Source organism: Saimiri boliviensis, chromosome 1, assembly GCF_048565385.1.
Source record: "Saimiri boliviensis isolate mSaiBol1 chromosome 1, mSaiBol1.pri, whole genome shotgun sequence".
Taxonomy (NCBI): domain Eukaryota; kingdom Metazoa; phylum Chordata; class Mammalia; order Primates; family Cebidae; genus Saimiri; species Saimiri boliviensis.
Genome location: NC_133449.1, coordinates 207189040 through 207215784, shown reverse-complemented (window position 1 = coordinate 207215784; position 26745 = coordinate 207189040). Strand labels below are relative to the sequence as shown.

Here is a 26745-nt window from a genome sequence, read left to right as displayed (position 1 = left end):
GTTTTTCAGGCAGAGAGCTGGGATGGGATATTTCAGGCAAAGAGTGCAATGGAAATAAGGGAGATTAGAAATTGGAAGCAACTTGGCAGGACTCAAAAGGCGGTGTTGCCTGGAGACAACATCTAGATCATGAAAGGTCTTATGTTTTATGCTACAAGGTTCGGATTTTATTTTCATGTTATTTTTGGGAAGCACTTGAATGATTTTGAGCCAACAAATTACATAATCAAATGTGTAACTTAGAAAAAGTTCCTAAACCAGTTATCTCTGTTATAGTTCAATCTGGTTCTTTCTAGTCATCCATAGAAAATCAACTTCCATATCAGAGCAAACAATTATCTTGTTTAACCTAAGGCTGTCATCACATTGGCATTAGGCATTGATAATGTTTATGATCTTTGTTGAAAGCTTTGAAAATTGCCACCCAAATCTTTAACTTTTAGTAGCTTACAGCAGTGAGATACAAGGTTCATCACGTTTGACTATATCATTTCTTTAACTATTATAGCATAAGGCCAGGAAGGAAACTTTTGCTTTTGGGCACCATCCAACATTCTGAGCCTTTTAGCAAACTTGGCACAAGGATGTCACAGACATTTGTTCCAACATACAATTCTCACATGGTAATGATCCGTCATCATAAGTATATTGCATTTGACAGTGAACAGTAAGAAACCACTGGTTGATGTGTTTTATATTATGCATTACACAATCTCTTTCTACAGCCTGATTTATAGACGCAAGAACACTTTGCTAAGCATAACCTTATCAAGACCTCCTGGTTCTGGGTCGCTCATCCCTTAGTTCAGACAGATAACACAGTTGTCTGCACTTGTTGCCTATCGTCCAACCTCATTTCTGGCAAGAAGCAGAAACACAGTAAGAGTCCCTGCCTCTGAGTCTGAAGGAACTTCTTATCAGTGGTTTTCATATGTGCAACGTGGGTGTTTTCTGGGTTTCTAGCTTCAGTTTCTAACCTATTTAGGGAGCCATCACAGTCTGCCTTTGCTTCCTATCCAAGTCAGGTGCAGTGTACATTTTCTTCTGTGTAAGCTAACCTCTGTCTCAAGAAGCTGTATTTGTCCTTGTCTTTTATAGTCTTCAAGCTTTTCAGATCTGCCTACACACCTGACTCACCGTTTTTAGTCCCAGTTTTCAAAACACGAATATATAAAAGCAACATAAAAATGTAGCCTAAAAATGTTTTGATTAAATCTAATTGAATAATAGAAAAAACTAAGAGATACATTATAATGGGGAAAAACGTGTGGTTTCGAGTCAGACACACTACCATTTATTAATGTGGATCTACCAAATATCTGAGCTACCACACTGAGTGCCTTATACACATCACTGCAAGAGCCCTGTCACAGAGGTTTCCAAATAGGAACTGGGCCTTTGAGGGCTTATAAATATGGCCGAGAAACAGAGCTGCTAAGGGGTGGTTCTGGAACTGAACCCCAGATCTGTCTTTCTGCTTGGGGGCTCTTTTCACCCTGCAACACTGTCTCTCAACAGTAAATCTTCAGATAAAGTTTTGTTAAATAATTCATTGCCCTGGAATAACACTTTGAGGTTTATAAAGTGGTTTCACTTGTATCTCATTTGATTTACAGAATAACTCGGTGATCTAAGTCTAATTATCCCTATTTTACATGAGAGAAAACTAAGGCTTGGTAAAATTAAGTAACTTACACAATATGATACAACTTATTAATGCATTCTGGTATTCATAAACTCAAAACGTCATGCATACATAAGATCAATAACCCTTGAGAGGCCAGGTGCAGTGGCTCATGCTTGTAATTCCAACACTTTGGGAAGCCCAAGCGGGCAGATCACCTGAGATCAGGAGTTCAAGACTAGCCTGGCCAACATGGTGAAACCCCATCTCTACTAAAAATATAAAAAATGACCCCGGTGTGGTGGTGGGCACCTGAAATCTCAGCTAATTGGGAGGCTGAGGCAGGAGAATCGCTTGAACCCAGGAGGCAGAGGTTGCAGTGAGCCTGGGCAGAAAGAGTGAAACTCCATCTCAAAAAAACAAACAAACCAAAAAGAACTCTTAAGAGGGACACACTTGTATTGGTCACCCCACTGATGGTAGACACTGTTTGTTGCTATGGCCAGATTTGCTGACAACAACAGTGTTCGCCAAAGGGGAAATGTATATGTTTTTTAGTCCAGATTTCTGCTGCATTAGCTTTGCTTTATACAGACTCTATGTAATGCTTGTTTTTCTACCTGATTAGATAGAGTACATTCCACATATGAACATATCAAAGTAAAAATTACATATCTCCCTCACAGGATTGTTTCACATCAGGAAAAAGAAGTCTCCCTTTTTATGTGCTTTTTACACAGGAATAGTTCTTTGCTCTGGTCTTTATTAGGACCGTAAAGCTATTATCATACAGTGATGATATATTGATGTACTTTGCTTTCAAATACCTTCTCCCATCACCTCCCACCATGGGGAGCAATTTATGCATTTTGCTATTTAAATCTTCATTCATAACCACTTTTTCTTTTCTTCAGGTTTTGTGATGAAGGAACCTGTACAGATAAAGCCAATATTCTGTATGCCTGGGCAAGAAATGCTCCCCCTACCCGGCTCCCCAAAGGTACGTCAGAGGCCTCTTGGATGGTTTTATGTTCAGCTGCTTAATTTCTGTTTCCAAAGTACTTTTTATTGTAGCCTTTTCTAACCAGTGTTTACAATGCTCGGTATTGCTGCTTCATAGTAAAAGTACTTGCATTATCTGCTTTGTATTGAAAAGGTTTCATTTAGGTGGTTACTTTTTCTCTGCCTCTCTTTGGTTAAGTACTTTGCCCACCAACAGTTTACGTAAAATTAGAAAATAACCAAGGATACCTCAAGCCACCTTTGGCCTAAGGCACACTGGTTCTTGACAGCAGATGCATTTCATGAGCCAAGAGAGCTAAGAATTAAATAAATTGCTGTTTCGGCAGAAAATTTTTTTATAGTCCTGGAACCTAGGTATTTAATGTGATGCCAGACCTCAGCTGGCTTTCTGACTGCACCTCTAAATTGTACATAGTTTCCAATGAGTGAGTGAATTACCAGACTGTCTCTTATTGCCTGGATGTCTCTTAATATGAAAGGATGTGTGGTTCTGTTTCAGAATAGTTCTGTCCTGGTTCATAGATGATCCTGTGATACACATGCACCTCTCTTTCCTCCCTCACTCTTTCCCAGCATCATTAAATGATGTCTGATTTCTTGCACTTCCAATGAGCCTCAGAATTCTCTCCATACGAGACAGCTGCAATCAAACAACTCTGAAACTAACAGAGAGGTCTGTCATAGATTTGTTGATAGATTTAGATACATTAGTAGAGGATATTTGTTTAAAAAAATGTATACTTCTACATGTAAATATTTTCTCTGTAGACTTTTTAAAGCTCACTAGCAAGCTTTATTAACAGTAAGACTATTAAGAATATTCAGATTCCAAAAATTCACTGACATAATGGACTTTAGTAATCTAGTTGGTAACTGGTTTCCTCAATGACATTTTTGTGGATACCTCTTCACAGCAGAAGAAAAGTAATGCCACTTAAATGCTCCTAAGAAGTCTATTTACTATATTCAATCATAAAATAAAATAAATATGAATATATACAAAACAAAGTGAGAGAATGGGTTTATGTATGTCTTTTAAATAGTCAATAGGGACAGAATTTTGTTTTGTTTGTTCTGCCTTTTTCAAAATGAGTGAATTGTCCTCCTAAAGTGTAAGTGATCACTCTGGTTCTGGAGTGGCAACTATGAATAGAATTTAATCAGAGTTTTGAGGAGATTATAATGACGGATTATATTAGAAATGCTCAATGTCTGGTTTATTTCAGTTTTGATAGAATATAAATGTATATGTTATATGTTATTTTGTTTCCCTTTGGATTTCATAGATCAATTTGAGACTAACTTCGTTTTAGATGCTCATTTCTAATATATTAACTTTTTTGTAAATCTTTAGGTGTTGGATTCAGAGTTGGCGGAGAGACTGGAAGTAAATACTTTGTACTACAGGTACACTATGGGGATATTAGTGCTTTTAGAGGTAAGTGTTGGAATGTTGTTACAAAGTAAAACTTCCAGTAATATATTGTTTAAAATACATGCGCAAACTATTATCTACATCTTTAAAAGAATTGCCCACACCCTCTGCCTACTAGGGGACAACAGCTTTTGTTTCCTTTAATTTGGAACTGTTGAAGGAAAGACTTTTATTTTAGAATTTATTTCCATTATGCACCTGTGCATCCTACTGTGTTTTCTTTTATGCTGACTTAATAGAGCTCTCTTGCCTTTTAGTGTATTGTTTTATCTGCCTGCTCCTGCTCTTATTAGGAGTACTGATCATTCCAAGCAACATTGTTGGAAAGCATAGGAATGTACTGGTCGTTTATATTTTGGTTGTTCTGAGCAAGCCACTGGGACTCCATAGGTTCTGCAATACCGAAGAGGTTCTCAAACACTCAGGCTCGTGTCAATGACTTATCTAGCCATATCTGGAACTTCATGAACTCATCCACTGTCCACTGCTGTAAGGCTTAGACCCCACCTACCTTGTGGATACTGCTGACCTCCCCTATACACCTGTTGCTCTACCTGTGATTGCTATGCACTTTATTTAAATGCCCCTTTCCTTATTATACATTGTTAGCATGAGGAAGGGGCCCTGTTCCCAAGGCAACTGAGATCAGTGCTTGTTACTACCGTTGCTGCATTTAGTCAGACTCCAGCTGCATTCGGGTTCACAATCCCATGCTCGCGGGAGTGTAAATATTAAATCGATTTCTCCTTGTCTTGTTTGTTTTTCTTCTATGTCTTGCTGACTAATATAGATTTTCCTGAATTCTCTAATTTAACATTATATTTCTAACTAACCTGAATGTTTTCCTTTCCAAACACATTAGATATCTCTCCAGCAACTAAGTTTGGAAGTAGATGTCCATCTCCGCCTCTGAAATATCCTTTAGGACCTCCACTAAGAAAGCCCCATGGGGTAGGAAGGTCCATAAATTGTCAGCATTCAGAACGAAGACAGTATATGCAGTCTCCCTCTGGGAAGGGGTTCTGAAGAATGATTTTAAGTCATTGAGAACATACTACAGTCAAATATATTAGCAATTAAGTAAGCGCCTGTGGATGAGTCTATGAACCTAACTTAGAAATAAAACTTGTTTTTAGATTGAAAGTATGCTTTCAGTTATACACAAATAACTTTTCATTTTTGGAATAGAACATAATCTTAAACTGTTAAGTCTCTGTAGTGCTGAGAGAAGGTTTTGCTGAAAACAAAGAAATAAATAATGTTTGTGTTTGAGGAACAAAGACAGAAGATAATCTGCTCTAAAAATTGACCATGCTGGTTTCAGTAAAACAGGCAGATTCTAAGCCTGCTGACTTCAAAAGTGTTGACAAGACTCTAATTTCCTCAAAAAAGGCAAGCAGGCCTTTCCAGATCACCACAACTAAAGTAGCTCGTCATACTGGCACATGTTCCCCCAAATCCTAATCTCTATCCCTCTATAAAACCCTGGACTTCACTTTTCAATCAAATTGCTGTCAGCTCTGTAAGGACCCCAACAGAGACTGCATTGATAACACATGATATATGCTTGTTTTAAAAAAATATGTTAGTGTAATACTTTAATTTAATTTCTAATGAAGAAGTAATTTTGTTTTATAATTTATGTTTAATCTAGGGATAGTAAAAGTACTGATATTTTAATATGTAAACATATTATTTACTGTAAGAGACAGATGAGAAACTTTAACTTTTCAATAGTAGTTTTTTTAAATTTTCTCTTAAAAACAGTTTTTCTAAAAGAAAATATATGAGGTAGAAAGATTACTAGTGCTATAATTCATAGAACTTATTGCAAAATTATTATAATATAAGCAAAAAATTTCACTGATGTAATTCATCCAGTAGATACTATCAGGTCCCTAAAGCTTTATTTAGAGTAGTAAATAAACACATGGGAAAATATCAAATCTCACTAAAAGAGATAGGCTTTTATATTTATTAAATTGGGAAGGGGTAGATATTAAATTTTCCAGAGTTTGGATGAATCTGATGCAGTTTAAGATGCTTTATAAATTTAGTATGATGTTTTGGAATGACGATTTTTCATATGGTAAAAATTAAATACCATTTAATTAAAATTACCATTTAAATATTATCTGTTTAATATATAGTAGGAAAATCTTGTTTTAGGCTTTTGTCCTAAAGAAAGATTTTTTTTTTCTTAAAAATGCATCTCTATCTACCCAGTTATTTAAGAAAAACTGGAAAGTTAATAAATGGCCCTCACTAGGAAATTAGCTAAATAAATGGTATAACAACAAAATAGCCAATAATAAAATTGTATACAGACTATATAAAATTTAGGTATGCTTACAAGGATTATAAGGAACAAGAAAAAAAGGAAATGGGGTTGATGATTAAGAAAGACAGGATTAGGTGATTTATTTTTCCTTTAAAATGTTATAACGTTGCCTTTGTAATTACATTTTTAAATTCCACAAGTAGAAGCATTTTATTAACTCCCTCAGTACCTTCCAGTTAGTGTACTGCATTCCCACCCATGCCTCATGCCAAAATACAGTTAGTATGAATCTCTCTGTGTGCCTGAGTTACTCTAGGAATGACTTCCACTTTGAGCAGCTTCTGTGTTGTGATCTCATACTTACCTCCAGATGCACCTAGAAGTGGAAAATAATTATATCATTATATCTTCTAATTATCAAAAAATGCATTAAATATATGTTATATACATATTATATATACAAACAAACAGTTATACACATACATACATAATCATATCACTGCTTTTGGTGCCAATGTCAGGGAAGATTTGTATTTGGTGGTTTTAAAACTATTGGTGATATTTTAAAGTATATAAATTGTAAATCCAAAGCAGAGTAACACTATTCGAAAATTATTGTGTTCTACTGAAAAGTGAGGAAATGTTTGGCTTAAGGGTATGAGCATTTTTCCATACAGGGAATGTTTTAGAGAATTGAGAAATTTAGGACCTTTTTCTTTTAATAAAGCACCAGCAATGGGGGCAAAATATCTTCTAAAAGTTGTGGAAATGTGGTAGAGAATTAGAGAGAGCATAACCTGAAGCCATAACTGGGCATGTTTTAGACCAAGCTTGTCCAACCTGCAGGCCACAGGACAGCTTTGAACTCGGCCCAACACAAATTCGTGAACTTTCTTAAAACATTATGAGACTTTTACTGTGATTTTTTTGTTTGTTTGTTTTAAGCTCATCAGCTATCATTAGTGTTAGTATATTTTATGTGTAGCCCAAGACAATTATTCTTCCAGTGTGGCCCAGGAATGCCAAAACATTGGACACCCCTGTTTTAGACTGTGATCTTCCTTAGTATGAAAAGACTGGCTATGATTTTAGAGTGAGTGCTATGGGATCACATAAATGTTTGGTTTACTTTGTTTGTTTGTTTGGCATTTTGGAAATGACAAAGAATGTGAAGCTGTAAAAATAATCCTTTAAAAACAATCAACTATATTAAATGCCATGTCAATCATAGTGTCAAGCCTATGCTAGTGCTGGGTATACTAATCTTCCGGCCTGTAGGGGTTTAGTGTATTCTAGCATGTGAGACAAGCATAAAAGCAGTGTGTTTATGGACAATAATAGAAATGCATACCAGATCTGAAGTCTGCAGAGAGACGGGTATGTTCAAGTCGACCTGAAAGGGGAGAGGTGTGAAGCCTGGGAAAGGTTTATCAGAGGTTGGACGACCTCGAGCAGGGTCTGGAAGGGTGATCAGGAGTTGCCAGGCCAGAGCAGGAAGACAGGTTCCAGACAAAGGTAAAAGCAGATGCAGAGAACGAGAGTGAAACAGCATCTTAGACACAAAGACCTTTGGACCATCTGGCATTACTGGAATGTAAAATGCATAGGAAAAAGTGGCAAGAAATTAGAAGAGAGGTGAAAGGTGGGGAGCAAGCCATGAAGATCCTTGCTAGGACTTGATACCTAAAGCACTCAGAGTGCTCTTCAGTCAAGCAGTAACCTGATTGGATTTTCATTTCCTAATACCTTTCAGCCTTGAGCTTGAGTGCATGGAAAAGCTACTAGGCTTATGAAGGAAGCATGAGGCTGTAGGTGGCCAGAGTGAGCTAGGATTGCAGCTCAGGAAAGTTGGAATGATTTTTTTAATATATAGACTTTTAAGTTTTCTAAAAATTGGTATTCTGTAGGAAATAGAACAAACTCTAATTGGATATGCGTGTCCTATGTAGATAATAGTATGGTACCAGGCTTAGTGACCAAACTCTAAGTCCAGACAAACTGGTAATGGCACAACCTAGTTTCGTTACCCTTACCGAGTTTCTAAACCTCTCTTTGCTCTCCTAATCTGTAAAATGGTGTCATAGTGGTATCATAAATATAGCATATCTTTATATAAATAAAGGTACCTGGTTAAGTGGTCAATAAATGTTAGCTGTTATCATTATAGTCCTCATGGAAAGGATAAATTTCCCTGAATACAACCTTTTGTCTAGTTACCCATAGTATAATAAGGACGTTGGTTACTTTTCAAGGACATTGTACTTTTCGGATTATTTTTAGGCACGGAACTCTCTGAGTGTGTCACGTTGCCAGTAGATGTTTCCTAGTTAAGCTGTGTTTCATGTTCTCCACAGCAGTTTTTGTTATTCATAGTCCAGCTATGCAAAGATAAACTGCAAGACCAACTTCCTGTCCTTAAGGAAATTAGAATAGTGAGAATTGGGGATTCCTCCAGGTTTCCCTCTCCCTCTTTTTTTGACCAGTTTTTTTCAGCTAAGTCTCGTTCTGAAGCAAAAATTCTCCTGAGATTGTTGCTGAATGCTGCTGCATTTCTTCTAGATGTTTTGGCCCAGGGGAATCTTTAAGAAAACTCTCCTCTCTCATTTAGAATTTCTGGCATTAGCTTACTGATCTTCAACAATAACTCATTTCTCAAATTGAAGATCCTGTGCACTCCCCAGTTGAAGCTGGAACTGATATTCTTAGAATGAAGGTCAGGATCTCTTCCCAACTATATAGGCCTGATTGTCTTTGGGTTGGCAAGATTTCCAAGCTATAATCCACTTGCTGTCATTAAGGTCTTGGTGCCTATGGGAAAACAAGCAGATATTATTAACAACAAACCACACAACACACAGACACACTCTCTCTCTCTCTCTCTCTCTCTCTCTCTCTCTCTCTCTCTCTGTCTCTGTCTCTATCTCTCTGTCTGTCTTGCTCTCACTCTCTCTCTGGGCTTATTTTCATGCCTTTCTCACAGCCCTGTATGTACACCTGCGTTTTGTACATTATAGCATGTTCCTGGAAGTACAGTCAAAAGATTCCCTTTCCTTAGAGTGGATGCTTAATATTTACATTCTAAGTTAAATGGATACAGCCTGGAAATCTTATTTTCAGCTCTCCTTCATGTATGCTCTAAGTTTAGTCTCCAAAATTTGGGATTTATGTTAGTAAAATCAGATTGTAAAGCTCTAGTTAGAACCCTCAGAGGATACTTGTTTTCAATGGCCAAATTTCCCAGACTGCTAAGGTTTTAACACTTTAAGTACTATGATGTTAAAACATCTTGGATAGAAATCATTCTAGAATATATTATGTGTGTGTGCTGGGCACAGTGGCTCACATCTGTAATCCTAGCACTTTGAGAGGTCAAGGTGGATGGATCACCTGAGATCAGGAGTTCAAGACCAGCCTGGCTAACATAATGAAACCCCATCTCTACTAAAAATACAAAAATTAGCCAGCCATTGTGGTATGTCCCTACAATCCCAGCTACTAGGGAGGCTGAGGCAGGAGAATCGCTTGAACTTGGGAGGCAGAGGTTGCAGTGAGCCATCGCACCAATGTACTCCAGTCTGGGTGACAGTGAGACTCCATCTCAAAAAATAAAAAAATATATTATGTGTCTTAGGAAGTTAAATTAGATGGTATATGTTAAATGCCTACAGCTGTGCCGTCCTCTTCTCCATTTTCTTCATAACGTTGGGATATCCTAGTGAATATCAACTATTGTGCTATGATTTCTTTCCAAGATTTAGGAGTATATAATTTTCCATGTAACTGGACTTATTGCTGTCTCCTGTCTGCTCTTCTGTATTTTCTGTAGCTTCCTTTGTTGTCAAGCTACCATTGCAACCCATTTTAATTCACACAACACACTACATGGAGGAAAAGATTAGTAAGAACAAAGTCTGCCCTCATAGAGTTCCCTGTCTAGTGAGGATAAATACACTTAAAACAATTGCTGTAATAATGTGAGCCAGTACAAAGTAAGTGCCACGAGCAAGGGGATTGGAAAACAGGCAAGATCACACCAGTTTAGATGTTTCAAGTTGCCAGGTTGATACCATATAGGCACCCTTCTTGTTCTAAATTTATGTTTTGCATATGGAATCTAGATGAGTTTCATATTATCATTTAGCATATTAGCATAAATAGACTTTGGCTTGCAGCCTTTATGCGGAACTTTTTAAATAAAAACATGATCATCTGGAAAATGAGATTAAAAAATAAAATAGAAACATGGGAAAACTGCCGCCTGGACTTTGTGATCATCAGACTGGATTTCTCTTTGCTCTCGTGCTTTATTTTGTGCTGGCTGTGATCTGTTTCCACATAACTTAGTTCCAGACTGGATACTCCTGAACACAGGTTGTGCATCTGTGCATGCACACTAATACACATATATACACACAAAGGGTTCCTATCTAACCACAACTGAAAGAGTAATAGAGTGGAGAGGCAGCAATGGTAACCGTGGCAGGAGGAAGAGAAAACAGAGGATTCCAGAGGAATTCTGATTCCATTGTGACTCCAGCTGTTTCTCTGCCTCTTAGAAGACTACTGCCAGGAAGCTATTAGAAAAAGCTTTGAAATTGTGAGCGCAGGAAAAATCCCTTGCTAATGCACTTTTTAACAAGGTGGAGCAGAGATCAGTGGCAATGTAACTAACTGCGCTTAAAATTGTTTCATTCCACTATAAAGCAGGTTATTCTGACTTCAGTGTAAGTATTAGAGTGCTCCTGACTTCCTGATACCTAATTGCAGAGAGATTGGGAAACTGGGTCAGAGATTGCTCCCTGTTGCTTCTCCTGTTGTCTTCTCTCAATCTGCACAAGTAGCTTCATCCTACTTGCTTTCCAGTGAGATACATTAATCCTGCTTTTACTCACTCCACTGCAAAGTGCACAATACTATGGGTCAGGGTATTTAAGCCCATATATTTTAGAGTATTTTGGATTCCTTTCCATTATTTAAGAATCTCCTGTGAAACTGCAAATATGGGAGGAAGGATATTGTGACTACTTCTCCAATCTCAGCTGACATAGATGCCCAAAAGCCACCAAGTCTCTACAGTGGAAGGGAGACATAATTAGCACCATTCAAGCACTCATCCTGGCCTTCCCTGAATAGGACCCTGGCATGTACATCGGCCATCAGTCTGAATTCCCTTCCAGAATAGACTATAAGGTTAGTTTTTACCATGATCTTTCATTCCAGAGCACATACCATGTTTCCAAGTTCTCAGCTCCAGGGACGGCATCCCTGCTGAAACAAGCCTCCTCCCTGGTAGATCCAGAAACGTATCCAAAATGTGGTTCCAGGAAGGGTACACTTTTACCTCAGTTTTCCTTCTTTATCCACAAAGCTGTGATACTCATGTCATCTGCCAACTCTCCTTTCTTTTCTTCTTGACTCTCATTTCTGATTCCTCTAGTATCCCTTGATGGAGATAGGGACACAAACCGTTATCCAAATGCTTTGGGGCAGATGTGGTCTGGATTTAGGAGCTTTTTGATATTTTTGAAAGGTATTCAACTGAATAAATAATGTATTCTATCACCTTTGTGAATCTGGGGCACCATCCCTAATTAAATATACTAATGTTTCTATAGCAAATGCTTAAATATTCACACAAAAAGAAATGAAACATAAATATCATCATGTTCATTCAAGTCGGATTTTGCTGCCAAACTTTATGAAAAAACTTTAGGCTTCCAAAGCTTTTCAGACTTCAGAATTGCAATAAATTCCAGTATTAGAATGAAGAAACTATTTCTTCATATTTGAGTTTTCAGTTAAAATACTAACAAGGATTAGAGGACTCTCAACTTTATTTTTCCTCTTTTGGAAAATATAGAAAATTATTAAAAAGAAAGTTGAAAATTACTTGTAATACCTCTACTATTGGAAAAAATTGATAAAACCCTCTTCAATCTCACATCCCTTTCTCACCTAACTCTTCTCCACCCCAACTCCAGGTAACTATTGCTTATATCTGCCAACTTTTCATTAGTTTATCTCAGCATTTCTATATGTAGAAGATAAATTAATGTATCACATGTGTATATATGTACTTTTCTTCTTCTTTTTTTTTTTTTTTTTGGATAAGAATTAGATCACATTTCCCACAGATCTACATCTGTTGCTGTTGTTGCTTTGCACTTAACAATGTACCTTGGGCATCTTTCTAAGGCAGCACATGTAAAGCTCTTCCATTATTTATTAAGGCTGCCTAGTATTCTGTTGTGTGGATATACTCTAATTTATGTATCTTATAGTCTGTTAAAGATGCTCTGAGTTTTTTGCTATTACAATCAATGTTAGAAATGTTTTAGGTAACCATGTATTGCTACTGCAAGGAAGATACCTAGAAATGAGATTTAGGGGTCATGGAGTGTTTAAACCCTGACAGGTTCCACCAAGTTACTTGACAGTTTTTCCAATTTATAATCCACAGTGAATGAGCAAGTCCCATATCCTCTCCTGCACTAGATATTTTCACCTTAAAAAAATTTTGCCTGGTGTTTACTTAAACAGACTCCTTATAATATTTCTTTTAAAAGATTGATTAACTGGAAGATCTTACTAGAATTATCTCTACATTTCTATAGTATAGATCAGGATTTCTCAAAATCTAATCAGAGGACTGTCTGCACCAGACGTTCTTGGGATACTTTTTCAAATGAAAGCTTCTAGTTCAAACTAGGCCTACTGAATCAGATGTGCAGAAGGTAGAGCATAGGCAGCCAGAACTGGCTCAGATAGGCTCACAAAAGCCAATTGGTAGTTTGCAGTGTTTTTGTAAGCTGATTGTTAAATATAGCAATCATTAAAAATAAAGGCAAGAAATACTCAAAAATCTTTACTTCCTATTTATTTTACTACATTTTACTATTATCTGTGCTCTTATGGGTATTTGCATCTTTGTGGTATCTGTGTGGTGGAAATACTGCAAAGTGTTATTAGCACCACGCTTTAACCAACTGAGCTAACCGGCCACCTACAAAGTGTTATTTTACTGCTAATTTTTTCCTGAAGCACTGATGTCATGTTGGTAGTTTGAAATTGGCTGTGGTAGGAAAATTTACATTGAAATCATCTGTGGTGGAAAAATTTACTCCATGGAAATTGACAATAGTGCAAGTCCAAGTTCTATCTATTATTTTGTTAGTTGTCTAGATCTGAGGAAATGATGGAGAGGGTGTTGGCAATGTTGATTATTGTGAATGCCCCCCAAAATTGAGGAAATACACTTACAGCATTCACACACTATTATCCATTACACCACAGATTTTGCTGACATCCTTAATGTGCAGGTGCAGTCCCAACATAAGTCTTTTTGTTTGTTTGTTTTGTTTCACTAAACAAAAATATCAACAAGCATTGTTGTCTGAACTACTTCATGGCAATTGCAACCATTAGTGGGCTATAGGAAAGTTGAGCAAAAATCAAGGAAAGAATTCTGAAAGTCAACTGCTTCTGTGGAATTAATAATGAAAAAATAATGTATATTTTGTTATTATATTTAAATTTGCTGAATATTTTTGCCAGTAAAAACTCTAATAAACATACATATACACATACTGAGACCAGCTCGGTTGTAGAGACCTCCGCCCAGGTGGTGCTGATGCATTAAGAAGCAGACAACCTTCACTGGAACCAAGTCATTAAAAAAAAAAGAAAAAACAAAAAAAAAGAAGCAGACACCCAGATCGAACAGAAAAGTGGGACTATCCAGGGGGCCAACAGCCTTCGAAGTTGAGAGCCTCAGGGAGCTTACAGTATTCTGGGCTGAGGGCCTCAAGCAGATTCTGACCCATGTAGTCACTCTCTGAGCAGGTGATTGTTATTAACAAACAGATGTTCTGTGTTTTCTCACAGACCCAAGATACAGTATGTAGGCAGATGGTGCCTGCTTACCACTGATTAAGGACAAATCAGAAAATATTGTCCAAGAGGCAGCCGTGGGGGCAGGATCACATATCCCGTGTTTAAAGAATTGTTTGAACCGGTTTATGATATACATACACTTTCTTGCTACTTTAGAATGCCACAAGTAGTTTTCCACTTCAAGGAGGTGGCTAGGTTTTCCTTGCTATTGTTCTTAGCAAACAGTATATTTTGTTATACACTCAGCATTTCTCAGAAATCATATACTCAGCATTTCTCAACACCCACAAGTGTGTATTTTTTTTTTCACAGAGCCAGTGTATTACCATAATATCACTGGGCCAAGCATTCTGAAATTTTAACGAGCTGCTTCACTGATTTTTATGCAAACTAAACTTTGATAACTGGTGTTCAAATGTTCCTAGTAAGGTTTAAAATCCCTCCTGCATTTTTTTTCCTGCACAACAGGTGTGTCAGAGCAATCTCCTGGGGCCTAGGACATGAGCAGAATAATTTGCATTTACCAAAATAAGTTTAATTAAATCTCAATTCTCTTAAGAAAAGGGGAGCTTTGAAAGAAGAAAATGCATTTAATCACTGTCTCGTTATTCTAGCACTTTATTTCATTTAGAAATTCAAAGGAGAGTTTATATTCTTAACTTTTCCCACAAAATTTGTCATTTGGATTTTAAAATTATTTAATAGAAGACACTTAGAATGCCTATATGACATTCTCAGAGATGCCCCTCCCCATATGCAGGTGTGAAAATGTTCCCTCTTCACACTTTATCTAAATGTACCTTTTTGAAGAATGGGCTAAAATAATTTATAGTTCTTCATTTTTTTACATTTTTATTTTTAAGTGGAATATATGTGGTGACAGACACTAGAAAGGGAAAGGAAGAGGTCTGTGAGACCAACTCTGAAAGATAAATGATTGACAAGAAGGTAACATTCAACCTGCATGAAATGCCATGGCCTCTTCTGCCTTTTCAGTGTAGGGAAGAGGTTGAAATGGGCTGAGAAGCCCATTTCTGTTGAAGAGAAAAGCATGACTTTATTTTTCTTCTGAAAAGAAAAGGAGTAAAACCAATGGATGTTATATGTCATGTACTAATTTGTTTTTAAAGCACTCATTTTTAAAATCAGAGACAGAAACAGATTTCAGGGTGACCCAATGAGAACAGCCTAACTAAAAGGGATCATCTGGCCTCGCCCTTCCATGTTACAGATACTATGATCGATGCTCAGAAAGGTTTAATGATTTGCCTAAGGTAGTCTAGTGCTATTAGAAACCAAAATAATTTAATTTGTATTGGATATCTAGTTTGTGTATGTAAAAAAGTTCATGCTCTAACTATATAAAACAAGTAATAGAGTCACTGTTTTTAAGTCTTTTGAGCCATAGTTACGAAGTGGAATGAATTGGTTCACAGTAGAATTAATATTAATAAAGATCAAAGTGGTTTACTTCATGTCATTTGTGCCTTTTCATTTTCATGTCTGAAGTAATCCATTTCCCTCATCATGTGGAGATACTTCTGAATCAGGTTGCTTGATAATCCCACTGATTTCAGAATTGTAATTGGATATTCTTCATGTTCTTCTCTAACCTTCATTATACACAAGCAGCTTGATGTGAGTCATGTGAATGATTTTAGGACTATTCAGTACCTCTCAAATGATCTAAAGGAAACCTATTATCCTGCAGTATTTTTTTCTCTGCCAGTCTCTTCATATAAATGTGAGCTCTCTGATTCTCTGGCTTGCTGCATTTCAACTTTGATAATCATCTTTAGTATGGAAGACAAATGATTTTTAGTCATCTTTGATTCCATGGGACACCTGTTTATTTTAATACTCAAATATGGCCATTATGTATCAGGAATTACATTTTCATTCATTTGGTTATGAGAAGATATGTAAAGCACCACAGTTATACTTCTTTTTTAAAGAATATATTCAGAATTTTTTTATCCCTTAAAATGTGGATTTTTAAAAAAGTAATTCAACATTGAACAATATAATATTTAGTTTAAGTGATGTCTTTTTTGAGAAAAGAAAAGCTATCCTACATGCTATTTAGTTTTTCAGATTTACATTTAGTACCTCTAGTTTTTTGAGAAATCCTTATGCTTTACCTTTATTGATCCCTTTGCAATTCATGTTTTTTAATCACTCATAATTATTAACTCATTTTTAGAAGCTGATCAGAGCTACATAATCATCATCTAATTAATTCCATTTGAATTAACAGCAAATACTCTTTCATTTTTAATCCACGTAAATTAAGAGGAGAAATAAAAAAGTCACTTGCCCACTGGCACAGACTAAAATTAGGAGCTAAAATTTCGTTTCAGTGAAATCTCATTCAGGGTGCTAGCAACACTAGCCGAGGTATGTTTTTCACTGTCCAGTCCCACTCCCACAGGCTTCCTGCCTTTCACGCTGTTCCCCACTGCTGTCTTCATGGCCCTGACATATTGTTCATTATGTTCTGGGAATTCTGGGAAAAGAAGGAAGTCATTAGAGAGAAGTGCTAGGATTTGCACATTCCATTTCCTGTTTAGTACTAATTCGTTTTATGTTAACTGACTGTTTTACTTGTAAAACGGAAAGGATACCCTAAATAAATACACGACCTTAAAAAGTATTTGATGAAAACCATTAAAAATACAATGTTTAATAATATTGACAGACTATTCTATTAGCAAAATAAAAGTAAACCCTCCCTAGACCCAGAAGGGAACCTTCTAGCCTTCCTATTTCTCCCAATAGAAACATTCTTTTCACCCAGTTTGGAAGCCCATCACCTGCTGTCCATTTCTTCTCATTAAATATTAATTTTTTTTTTCCATCTTGGAACCTTCAAAAGACTTTCTTCTTCTGGGGCCATCTGTCCTCCCCCACACTTTTCAAGTCCCATTTCTTTGCAAGTACATCTTATCCTTGTTTCACAATTTAACTGTAATGTACCCCTAATAATAACTGAAAGTAAAGTAAAATCTGATCAGTAGCCACAGACCCTCCTACACTGATGCTTTGTCTTATGGTATAAAGTCTTGCAAAATTCTAAGGGAATGTCGAGAGATAATTCAGGTCACTGAATGGTTTCACTATTTTTTCATTAACATAGTAATCATACTTAGCATTTATATACTACTTTTCAATTTAGAAGTGCCTTATAAATGTTACTTTTTAAATCCTCATGCTACATTACTGCATAAACATATCAAATGTCTGAAAAATTGATACTAACTAAATCAAATGTATGAGGTGTTATATTCAAAGTGTATTCCTTAATGCCAGGGACTACATGCATACATAATTGTATGTAAATTAGACATTTTAGATTTATTTTTTTCATTGAAGAACCAAAACACAATACAGGATAGTATTTTAAGTGGATTAAGATGATTGGGTTGAAAATGTAGATACTGATTTTAGGTTGACCTTCAAAACATATATATTCCAGTTAAATTATAGCTTTTGCAAAATATAAACTTTCTGTGTTCCCAACAAAATAGGATAGTTTTGCTACTTCTCTGTATTTATCATGAGTCTTTAGAGGTTTAAGTAAAACAAGAGGGACAACACACTGTTGCACAACATAGTTGAGAATTCTAATGGGAAGGAAAGGAAACCTTCCATATATGTATATACACACATATAATATGAAAAACACCCTCAAGACTATTCAGAATTTATACTAGAGAATTTCATATGAGAAATAGTTTTCAGCTTTATACTTTAAATTATATTTAAAAGGACTTTTATAATCAAAGCTCTTCCATCCCTTTTCATTACATGATTTATTTCATCTAGTACTTTATGGTTTCTAGACTTTTGCGGGTACATTTTGGCCTCAGGGGGGAAAACAGATAATAATTGAGACAATGCAAGAGGAAATTCAGATTGTCATTTAAAGTGTATATATGTTTTATACGTAATACTATCTATTTTATCTATATCTTAAAAACGGAGGTAAGAAAGTAAAAAGTGGCGAGTAGCCTTTTGACTGGAAGAAAGAGGAAATGAATAAATATTTCTTAGTAACCAAGTAAAATATTTAAAACTGCCTAACCAAAGCCCATCAAGCAAGTGGATAAGTTAGTTAAATGTGTTTTTTGGTTTTGGTCAAAAGGCAGCTCTTTCAGAAAGAAAAATAAATGTTTAAATATGGTATGCACATATACATAAAGATTTAAAACTTAATGCCTCAGGAAAGAGACATGAGTGGAGGATTTTTGGGTTACGTGGATGTGTTCGTTTTTTAAGTTTCCTGGATCCGTACTTTCTGATTTGTGCAAATTTCTGTGTATCAGAGTTCAATAAAGAGTTCTAAAGCCAATCAATAATGTTATAACTTAGCACCATACTTTTTAAAAAATAACTGTACCTAGGATTGGTGGGTTTTATCTTTTAATTTTACTTCCGTGGAAAGATACCTCTGGAGCAGCTTCATAATTTTGAGAGAAGAAATAGTATAAATCATAACGTCACTGTAGACTCCTTTTTTTTTTTTGCATTCATAAAAGATGAAAACAGGAAAGTGCTCCGACATTAGTCGTGCCATAACATCCTCTACACACAGAGCGATTATAAAAGCAGGTTGGAGAGGCTGCCTTCCTGCCTTCCATTTAATCTCTTTTGGGAACAGCACAGGCCGTCATTTGTGAAAGTCGTCGTCTTGCAGGATGGATAAATGCATCTTCCCTTCTTTGCCACAAGGCAAATGGAAGCTAGTAATTTCTAGTCCCATAGCAGTGAATACAAAATCAAAAGAGGCTAACTCAATGCAGTGACAACTTCAAAAGAAATTCTTTTTGAAGATTTTTTTTTCCCATGGTGCTGGTTTATTTAACACTGAAGCTTGTCTGCTAACCCAGCTTTCAGCAGCCTCCACGAAAACCTCAGTGTAGCTTGTGTCATGTATTAGCAGTGCCCCATTTCAGTTATATTTTGCTAAGCAGATACACATTTGCCATGACAGCTTAAACTGTTGGTGCTTTTGAATGGAGACTGTTTTATCTCCATGTATCTGTAACTGGAGAGTACTGCTGCTTTGCGAATATTCCTTCAGGGATCCATAAATTGTCTAGGAGAAATTTGATAACTCAGATTTTGTCTTGAAGGGACTAATTTTAAAAAACTTTATCAATTTTCTGTTTAATCTGGATGACCACCATTTTTTTGAGTACTGTTAACTGGCTTTAGGACCTACGTTTATAATCCAGATGGTACCAAAAAAAACAAAAACAAAACAAAGGAGCTGTGTCTTAGCATCATTAAAACTAGAGTTTCATTCAACATTTCTAATAAAGCCTAGAGTAAATATAAGACCTGGATCCGCTGTTCCCTTAGTTGGGTTCATTTTCTATTTGCCTCTCATCTGTATGTCCCATCTCTGCAGTAGAGTTTCAGTGCGCAGAAATAACCTTTTTTATATAACAACACAGCTTAACTGTATAGAAATACCTTTTTCAAAAAACAGCATGGCCCAACTGACAAAACTGACAGTGATCTGTTCCAATTCTGAGGAAACTGGCTATTAGGAGACCTCACTTTTGATTCTCCTAAGGGATTTTCAAAGTAATTATAATTACATGAAATTTCCCTCGACTTTAGAAATTAATCCCCAAATAATCTCCTACTGTTGATCACCTTGGGAGGCGTGATTTAGTCCCAGCAAAATACCCTGTCCCAGTAATTTAATGTTACTAATTTAGAACAAAGAACCATAAGGTAAAGATCAAGACAGCTTAATAGTCAAATAGTTATTACAAAACATGTATGTGTATTATTGCAAAGTCATTTGCATTTACTGCTAATATCAAAATGATGTCCCTGATTCATTTTTGTTTGTATGTTCTAGACAGAGGGAGTAGAGAATTATGTTCAGAACACTCTGGGAGGGTGGGAAGATATGACGCAGTTTAGTATCATTTGCTTCCAAATTCTCTAAAATAATTTAAAAAAAAAACAGAGTCTTGCTTTGGCACCCAGGCTGAAGTACAGTGGCATGATCATGGCTCACTGAAGCCTCGACCTCTCAGGGGCAAGAAGTTCTCACAAGTAGCTGGGGCTACAGGCACACACACCAGCACACCCAGCTAATTTTTTTAAATTTTTTGTAGAGATGAGGTTTCACCATGTTGTCCAGGCTGGTCTCAAACTCCTGGGGTCAAGTGATCCACCTGCCTCTGCCTTCAAAAGTGCTGCGATTATGGGCATGAGCCATTGTGCCCAGCCTAATTTTTTATTATTGAAGATGTTACTTCTTTGTTTTTCCTAAGACTTGGCAGTGGTTTCAGGCATACTTTTTTAGTACCTCCTTAAAGAAAGAATCCATAATCCAGAAGGTTGACTTGGAATAGTAGGAAATGAGTGTGCTCTAACATTTACCTTCACCTTCCTAGAAGTGTGGTGAATTGAAAACCAGTCTACAAATTCCTTTCTGAAGGACTTTCCCAATTAGTGGGACATAGTTTATAACAATACATTGGTTCCCTAAGGATCAGTGGTTAATCTTTCTTTTTATTGAAGCAGGAAACAACCAGGACAAGATGAGCTCATAAAGTATAGAGCACTATCTCTAGAGGAAAAATTAGGAGAGACCAACAGAACCACCTAAGATCATCTAAGAACCTAACATGTAGTAGGTTATTATCATGCATTATTCCACATACTTTACTACTTAGCTATTAATCCAAGCAGGAACTACAAGCTATTATTAGAAAAGCAAGCTAAATAGTTTGGGATGGATAACCTCATATCCCATACATTCACCTCCCATTAAGAGAATTGAGCTTCCTACTTAAGTGTATGTCCTTAAGTACCACAGATTACTTATCCATTTTTGCTTAATTCCTTTATCATAGCTTCCAAGATTTTAACCTTGGAAGTCTCTAAGAGATATAATCCTTGTTTTTTCATTTTTGCTTTTTTTTTTTAAGTAAATGGCATTTATTAAACATTAATATTAGAGAATTATATCTGATACTCAGATGTGTCACCAGTTAGCTGAATTATTTTATGAGGCAACATGCTTAATCTCTGTGACCTCTTTTTTCCTATCCATAAAGTATAAGATTTGAATTCCATCATGTATGGTTTCCCTTTCAGTTCTGAAATTCTAGGAGTCTATATAGCTGTAAAATACTCTGTTGTGATTATGCATCTCCGCCTAAGCAGAGGAAAGCAATTTCTCAAAGGCAAACTCAGACCCTTGTGGAGCAGTCATTCAGTTTCATCTTCCCTAAAATTAGATTCTGATTGAATGCTATTTTCAAGTCTCATCCAGTATCTGGAAGTACTAATTTCTTTCATTATCAGACTACTCTTTGGAAGTTTTACCATCCAACCACCAGCACTGCAATACTGTCCTATCTTGTGATGTGCCTCTCAGGCATTATTAGACTTGGCGATTTTATATTTCTTTTTAAAAATTATTATTTCAGCTTTTCCACTGTAAATGTCTTCAACATTACAAAAGCTTCTTGTACATGCATATGACATTATAATGGAATATAATGACATAATGAAGTATCCTTCTCAGTTTTACCTCATACCTAACTAGTGAATGAAGTTTCATCTTCATATCTTGAAACCCCTTACACTAAAATTAACTTTACTGCAGGAGAACAACCACTATGGAAGATCTTTTTAACAGTGATATCTTGGGGTTCAATTCTCTGTAAATACAGGGCATTAGTAGCTAACGGCCAAGTATTTACCAGTGTACCTTTGAAAGAGAGTGAACCTGAAGCCCAATCCAGTGAAGGAAGGAATATTTACTTTGGTATAATAACGCTAAAATAGGAATAAAAGGAAGCCACCTGAAAAGAAGAGCTGTTAGGACTTTTGCATGATAATGTACAGAATAACTGAATGTACATAGAAATAATTTGAATATCAACATAAAAATGAGCTTATTTTCTTTTCTCCAAACATAGGATCCCATGGAACTGACTTCTAGCCCCAAATGCATAAACACATCAGGTTGTTTTGGGTCTGGTCAAGGAGTGCATTGTTACTAAAAGTCGTGGAAGGACGTTGAAACATTATCAACTTCCTCACGGCCCCATGGCCTCTAATTTAAGAATTTCATTTTAGCCAGACCATGGTATTTATCTTACTAAAATTTCTTTGCTTCCCTTCTGATTTTATTCCCTTCTGAGAACATGTTTTGTACAATATCTTTAACATACCAAATTTCAATTCTAATTTCTTTTTTTTAACCATTTTACTCTTTTAATGTTCCCATGTTTTTCCTACTTTCTTCTAGTCCTAGTACTTGGAGTAATTTGATGTGCTTCAGTTTTTTTCATTAAGAAATTTCACACTCATAACTGTGAAAATACATTTCTTAAAAATAAAATATTCATGTACTGAAATTTATTGGAATATGACAATAAAGAGAATAATAAGTAGCATTTATTGAATTTTTTGTGTGCTCTAAATAGAGTGCTAAGAGCTTTACATAAGTTATCTCAGTTGTAGACTACTTAGAATTTCTTACTCATATAAATATTGATCACTAGTGCTAATCTACTGAAATAACCCAAATTTTACTTCTTTAGACAAAGGAACTCATTGAGCATCTAGTTGAAAACTGATGATGGTCCTGTAAAGCACTATCCTATGATCAAATAATTGTGTGAGATTGAAAAATACAAATGAATCCCGAACTTTCTACCTGACAAATTTGACATGTGGAAATGTGCAATATTTATATTGAAATAGAAATTCAATATTTGTATTGATATGTAAATATATAGTTTATATAGCTTATATAATATATATATAATATATATAAATATAGCTTGCTTCCTTTCTAAGCCTTTCCTTCAATTTCAATCCTCTAATTTGACTATTTTAGTTTTTTGACTCACGACCATTCCCATCTTTCATTTTTTAAGCAGTGGGATTCCATTTCTGCGGTCTTCATCCCTTCTGTTAGTTAACTTTCTTATCTATTCTTCTCCTCCCCTCTCTTGTTTTTATTTTCATTCTAGTCACAGAACAAGTCTATACAACCAGCTTTTTCAGCCAGGATATATGACTTTGATATTCTGAGTTCATTTTCTATACAGTTCTTAACTCTCTCAGTACTGATTTTGTTTTTTCATTTTATGTGGTAAAATATTAGCAGAAGCATCGATTTTTTATTGTAATAAACGTTTTAAGCATCAAATGTTTTGTGGTGATGCATGTCAGAGACAGATTTTATATATAGCCTAGTGAATTGATATGAATTCATTCTTAGGAAGTTTCATATCTTATGGCCCAAGCACTGTATTACAACAGAAGGGCAAAGTCAGAGAACACCGCAAATCATCAGGGAAATGTGCAAAACTAGCTGTAGTTTCTGAGTTCACAGAAGTAAGATGAGTGTAGAGGTTATGGAAATAATAACACATCACTGTGGCAAGGATCATGTTGGAGGGCATAATCTTCACACCAAACACTGAGGCTGAAATATGCTGCTTATCAAAACTACCACCTGCTATAGGAGCAGCTGTGGATCCAGGACCCCGCTGATCTCCAGGCCACCTTATTTGAGAGCATTCAAGTTGCTCCCACTAGGATTTTTCATTGTATATGTGCTCAAGCATATGGGCTCTTTAGGTCAAACTGTGGAAAGCTGTACTAGAAGAGATGAAAAGTCTCTATGACAATAAAATTCTATTTTGAAATAATGAATATATGAATGTCAGTAGAATTCAACAATGCCTGAAGTGTCTGAAAACCTAAATATGAACTACACTTTTTAAAAAATAGAAAAGGCTGTTGTTTGGGGCAGCATGGAGCAAACTATTTTAGTTCAGCAACTTTTCTGGGTTTTTCAACAATATAGATAATTCATAGAGAGTAGCAACAACTTTCTAGTATATCTGGAGGAAAGTCAATATATTGATCAGTTTGATGTGTCAAGAAATACCATAGACTGCATGAAATGATAGTTTTGTTTTGCTGTTATGATACATTGGCAATTAAAGGAATTGCTGGATATGAAAGTACTCAGTAAATCATAAAGCACCATATAGTTGAAACATAACTTGTGTTTTAAAATATTGAGTTACAATCATTGAAATCCGTTTTTGACATTTTCATATTTAAGATGCATGTTTCTATATGCATTTTCAGATAATCACAAGGACTGTTCTGGTGTGTCCTTACACCTCACACGTCTGCCGTAAGTACTTCCGCTTTTCCTAGATGAGCAACAACTTTAACATCTTTATGAACTTCGAATGGGAAGTTCACTGTATTAATTACCTGTGGGTAAAAATTAACCTAAAGTAACTGGCTTAATATTTATTGTCTCATTTTCCTGTATGTCAGTAATTGGACACACTTATCTGGACCCTCAGGCAGGTGATCTCACACAGAGGCTATAGTGAGTATCTTGGCAGGCACTTCAGTCAGCTCTAAGCTTGACTGGGGAAGAGCCACTTCCAACATCACTCACGTGGCTATTGGCAGACTTCAGTTGTTTGCTGAGTGTTGGTTGGAGGTCACCCTCATATCCTTGTCAAGTGAGCTATACGCAGGGCAGCTCACATCATAGAGCTGGCTTCCATCACAGAAAGTAAGCAAAAAGCAAGAGGGCATGCATGCAAGATGGAAGCCAGAGCCTTTCAGTAACCTAATGTTCAAAATGACACCCCATCACTTCTGCTATATTCTATTTGTTAAAGATAAGTTACGAAGTAACTCAGAAATGGAAAAGCAAACATCGTATGTTCTCACTCATAAGTGGGAGCTAAGTTATAAGGATGCAAAGGCATAAGAATGATATGATGGACTTTGAGGACTCTGGGAGAAAGGGTGGGAAGGGGGTGAGGGATAAAAGGCTACAAATTGAGTTTAGTGTGTACTGCTTGGGTGATGGGTACACCAAAATCTCAGAAATCACCACTCAAGAACTTAGGTAACCAAATACTACCTGTTCCCACAAAATCTATGAAAATAAAATACTTTTTAATATTTTAAAAAAGGTAAGTTACTACACTTATTTTAAGGGATTAGACTACGGCATGAATATCACAGCTAGGAATCATGAGAGTTGATTAGTCAGGATTCTCCAAAGAAACCTGCACCAATAGGATAGAGAGAAAGAGAAAAAGTTGTTATATGGGATTGGCTGACACTATTGTGGGGACTGATTAAGTCCTAAATCCACTGGGCCAGTTGGAAATTAAAGGAAGGGTTGATGTTGCATTCTTGGGTCCAAAGGCAATTTGCAGGCAGAATCCTTTTCTTTTGAGGGGACCTTAATCTTTTCAGTCTTTCAGAGGATTGGATGAAGCCCACCCACATTATGGAAAATAATCTACTTTACTCAAAGTTTAATTTAAAGGTTAATCACATTTATAAATCACCTACCCAGCAACACCTAGACTGGTGATTGACCAAACAACCAGGCACCTGGCCAGGTCAACACATAAATTTAGTTATCACAGGAACAATTTAGAGTCTGCCTTCACATGAAAAAGTATTTTTTAAGGAAAAAAAAAATTCTTCCTCTTTTTCTATTTCAATTTAATTTTCACAAGCCTCATATTTTCTAAACCATAGTGTTGAGGTCTATCTTGTTTTTCCAAACAGTCATTTTGACTTTTTCAGGTAATTCAGAAAAATATTACTTTTTTCTGCAGACAGCCTTTAATTGCTGGCATGTACCTTCTGATGTCTGTTGACACTGTTATCCCAGCAGGAGAAAAAGGTGAGTAATGATTTTTTAATATTTATCTTTACCTTATTACCTCATCTGTAAAGATGGATTTATAGTGTAGTTTTAATAAAATTTAAAAATAACCAATATTTTTGTGTCTCGGAAAAAAAAACCAATTCTTTATTGTCCATGGATTTAAAATCGATTTTTGTATTATTCCAAGCCAGTGGTTTATTACTTTTCCATTCTTTGTTGAGATGCTAGGAAGTGAGACCCTTGGGTAGGTATGTGTTATATTAATTAAAGAATAAATTTTGAATATTTTAAAAACAAATCATCCATTCTTGAAATGCAGAGGACACACTGCATAATGAGCAGTAACGTAAGCTTCTATATAGAAAGATTTAAAAATTAAATGACTAGCAAGTCCAACACCAACTTAGTCTTTAAACTTAGATATAGGTGGCTTATTTCTCTACTTGCAAAATGGGGATGATAATAGCTGATCCTCCCAAGCTTACTAGAAGCGATGAGAATAAGTATATTATTTATTAATATATGTTACGATTCTCTAATAAAAGTACCATATGAAATATTGTTCATTTGTTTTCGCTGGAAATTTCTTAAAGACCAGTGTGGTCTCTTTGTTACCATTTTTTCATCTATTATAAAATAAATATTTATCGAATAGCTACTGTGTTAGACTATAAGGAAGGAGCAGTAGGAAATGGCCTCTTCTCAACAGGAACTGTCAATCCAGTGATCTTAGGTGTCTGCATTCAGTTTTTCAAAAATCCTTTTGTTCCAAA

The 26745-nt window shown here is 35.9% G+C and overlaps 1 protein-coding gene across 10 annotated transcripts in view; it reads left to right on the top strand.

Annotated features, from left to right (window-relative positions):
* The window catches only part of PAM (peptidylglycine alpha-amidating monooxygenase), a 282041-nt gene that overhangs the window by 175620 nt on the left and 79676 nt on the right, over positions 1-26745 (top strand). For all 10 annotated transcript variants that reach the window (XM_074383152.1, XM_074383150.1, XM_074383147.1 and 7 more), the window contains 4 exons: positions 2539-2624; positions 4002-4085; positions 24406-24454; positions 25920-25987. In XM_074383152.1, coding sequence (XP_074239253.1) covers positions 2539-2624; positions 4002-4085; positions 24406-24454; positions 25920-25987 — 287 coding nt within the window. The remainder of the gene's footprint in view (positions 1-2538; positions 2625-4001; positions 4086-24405; positions 24455-25919; positions 25988-26745) is intronic.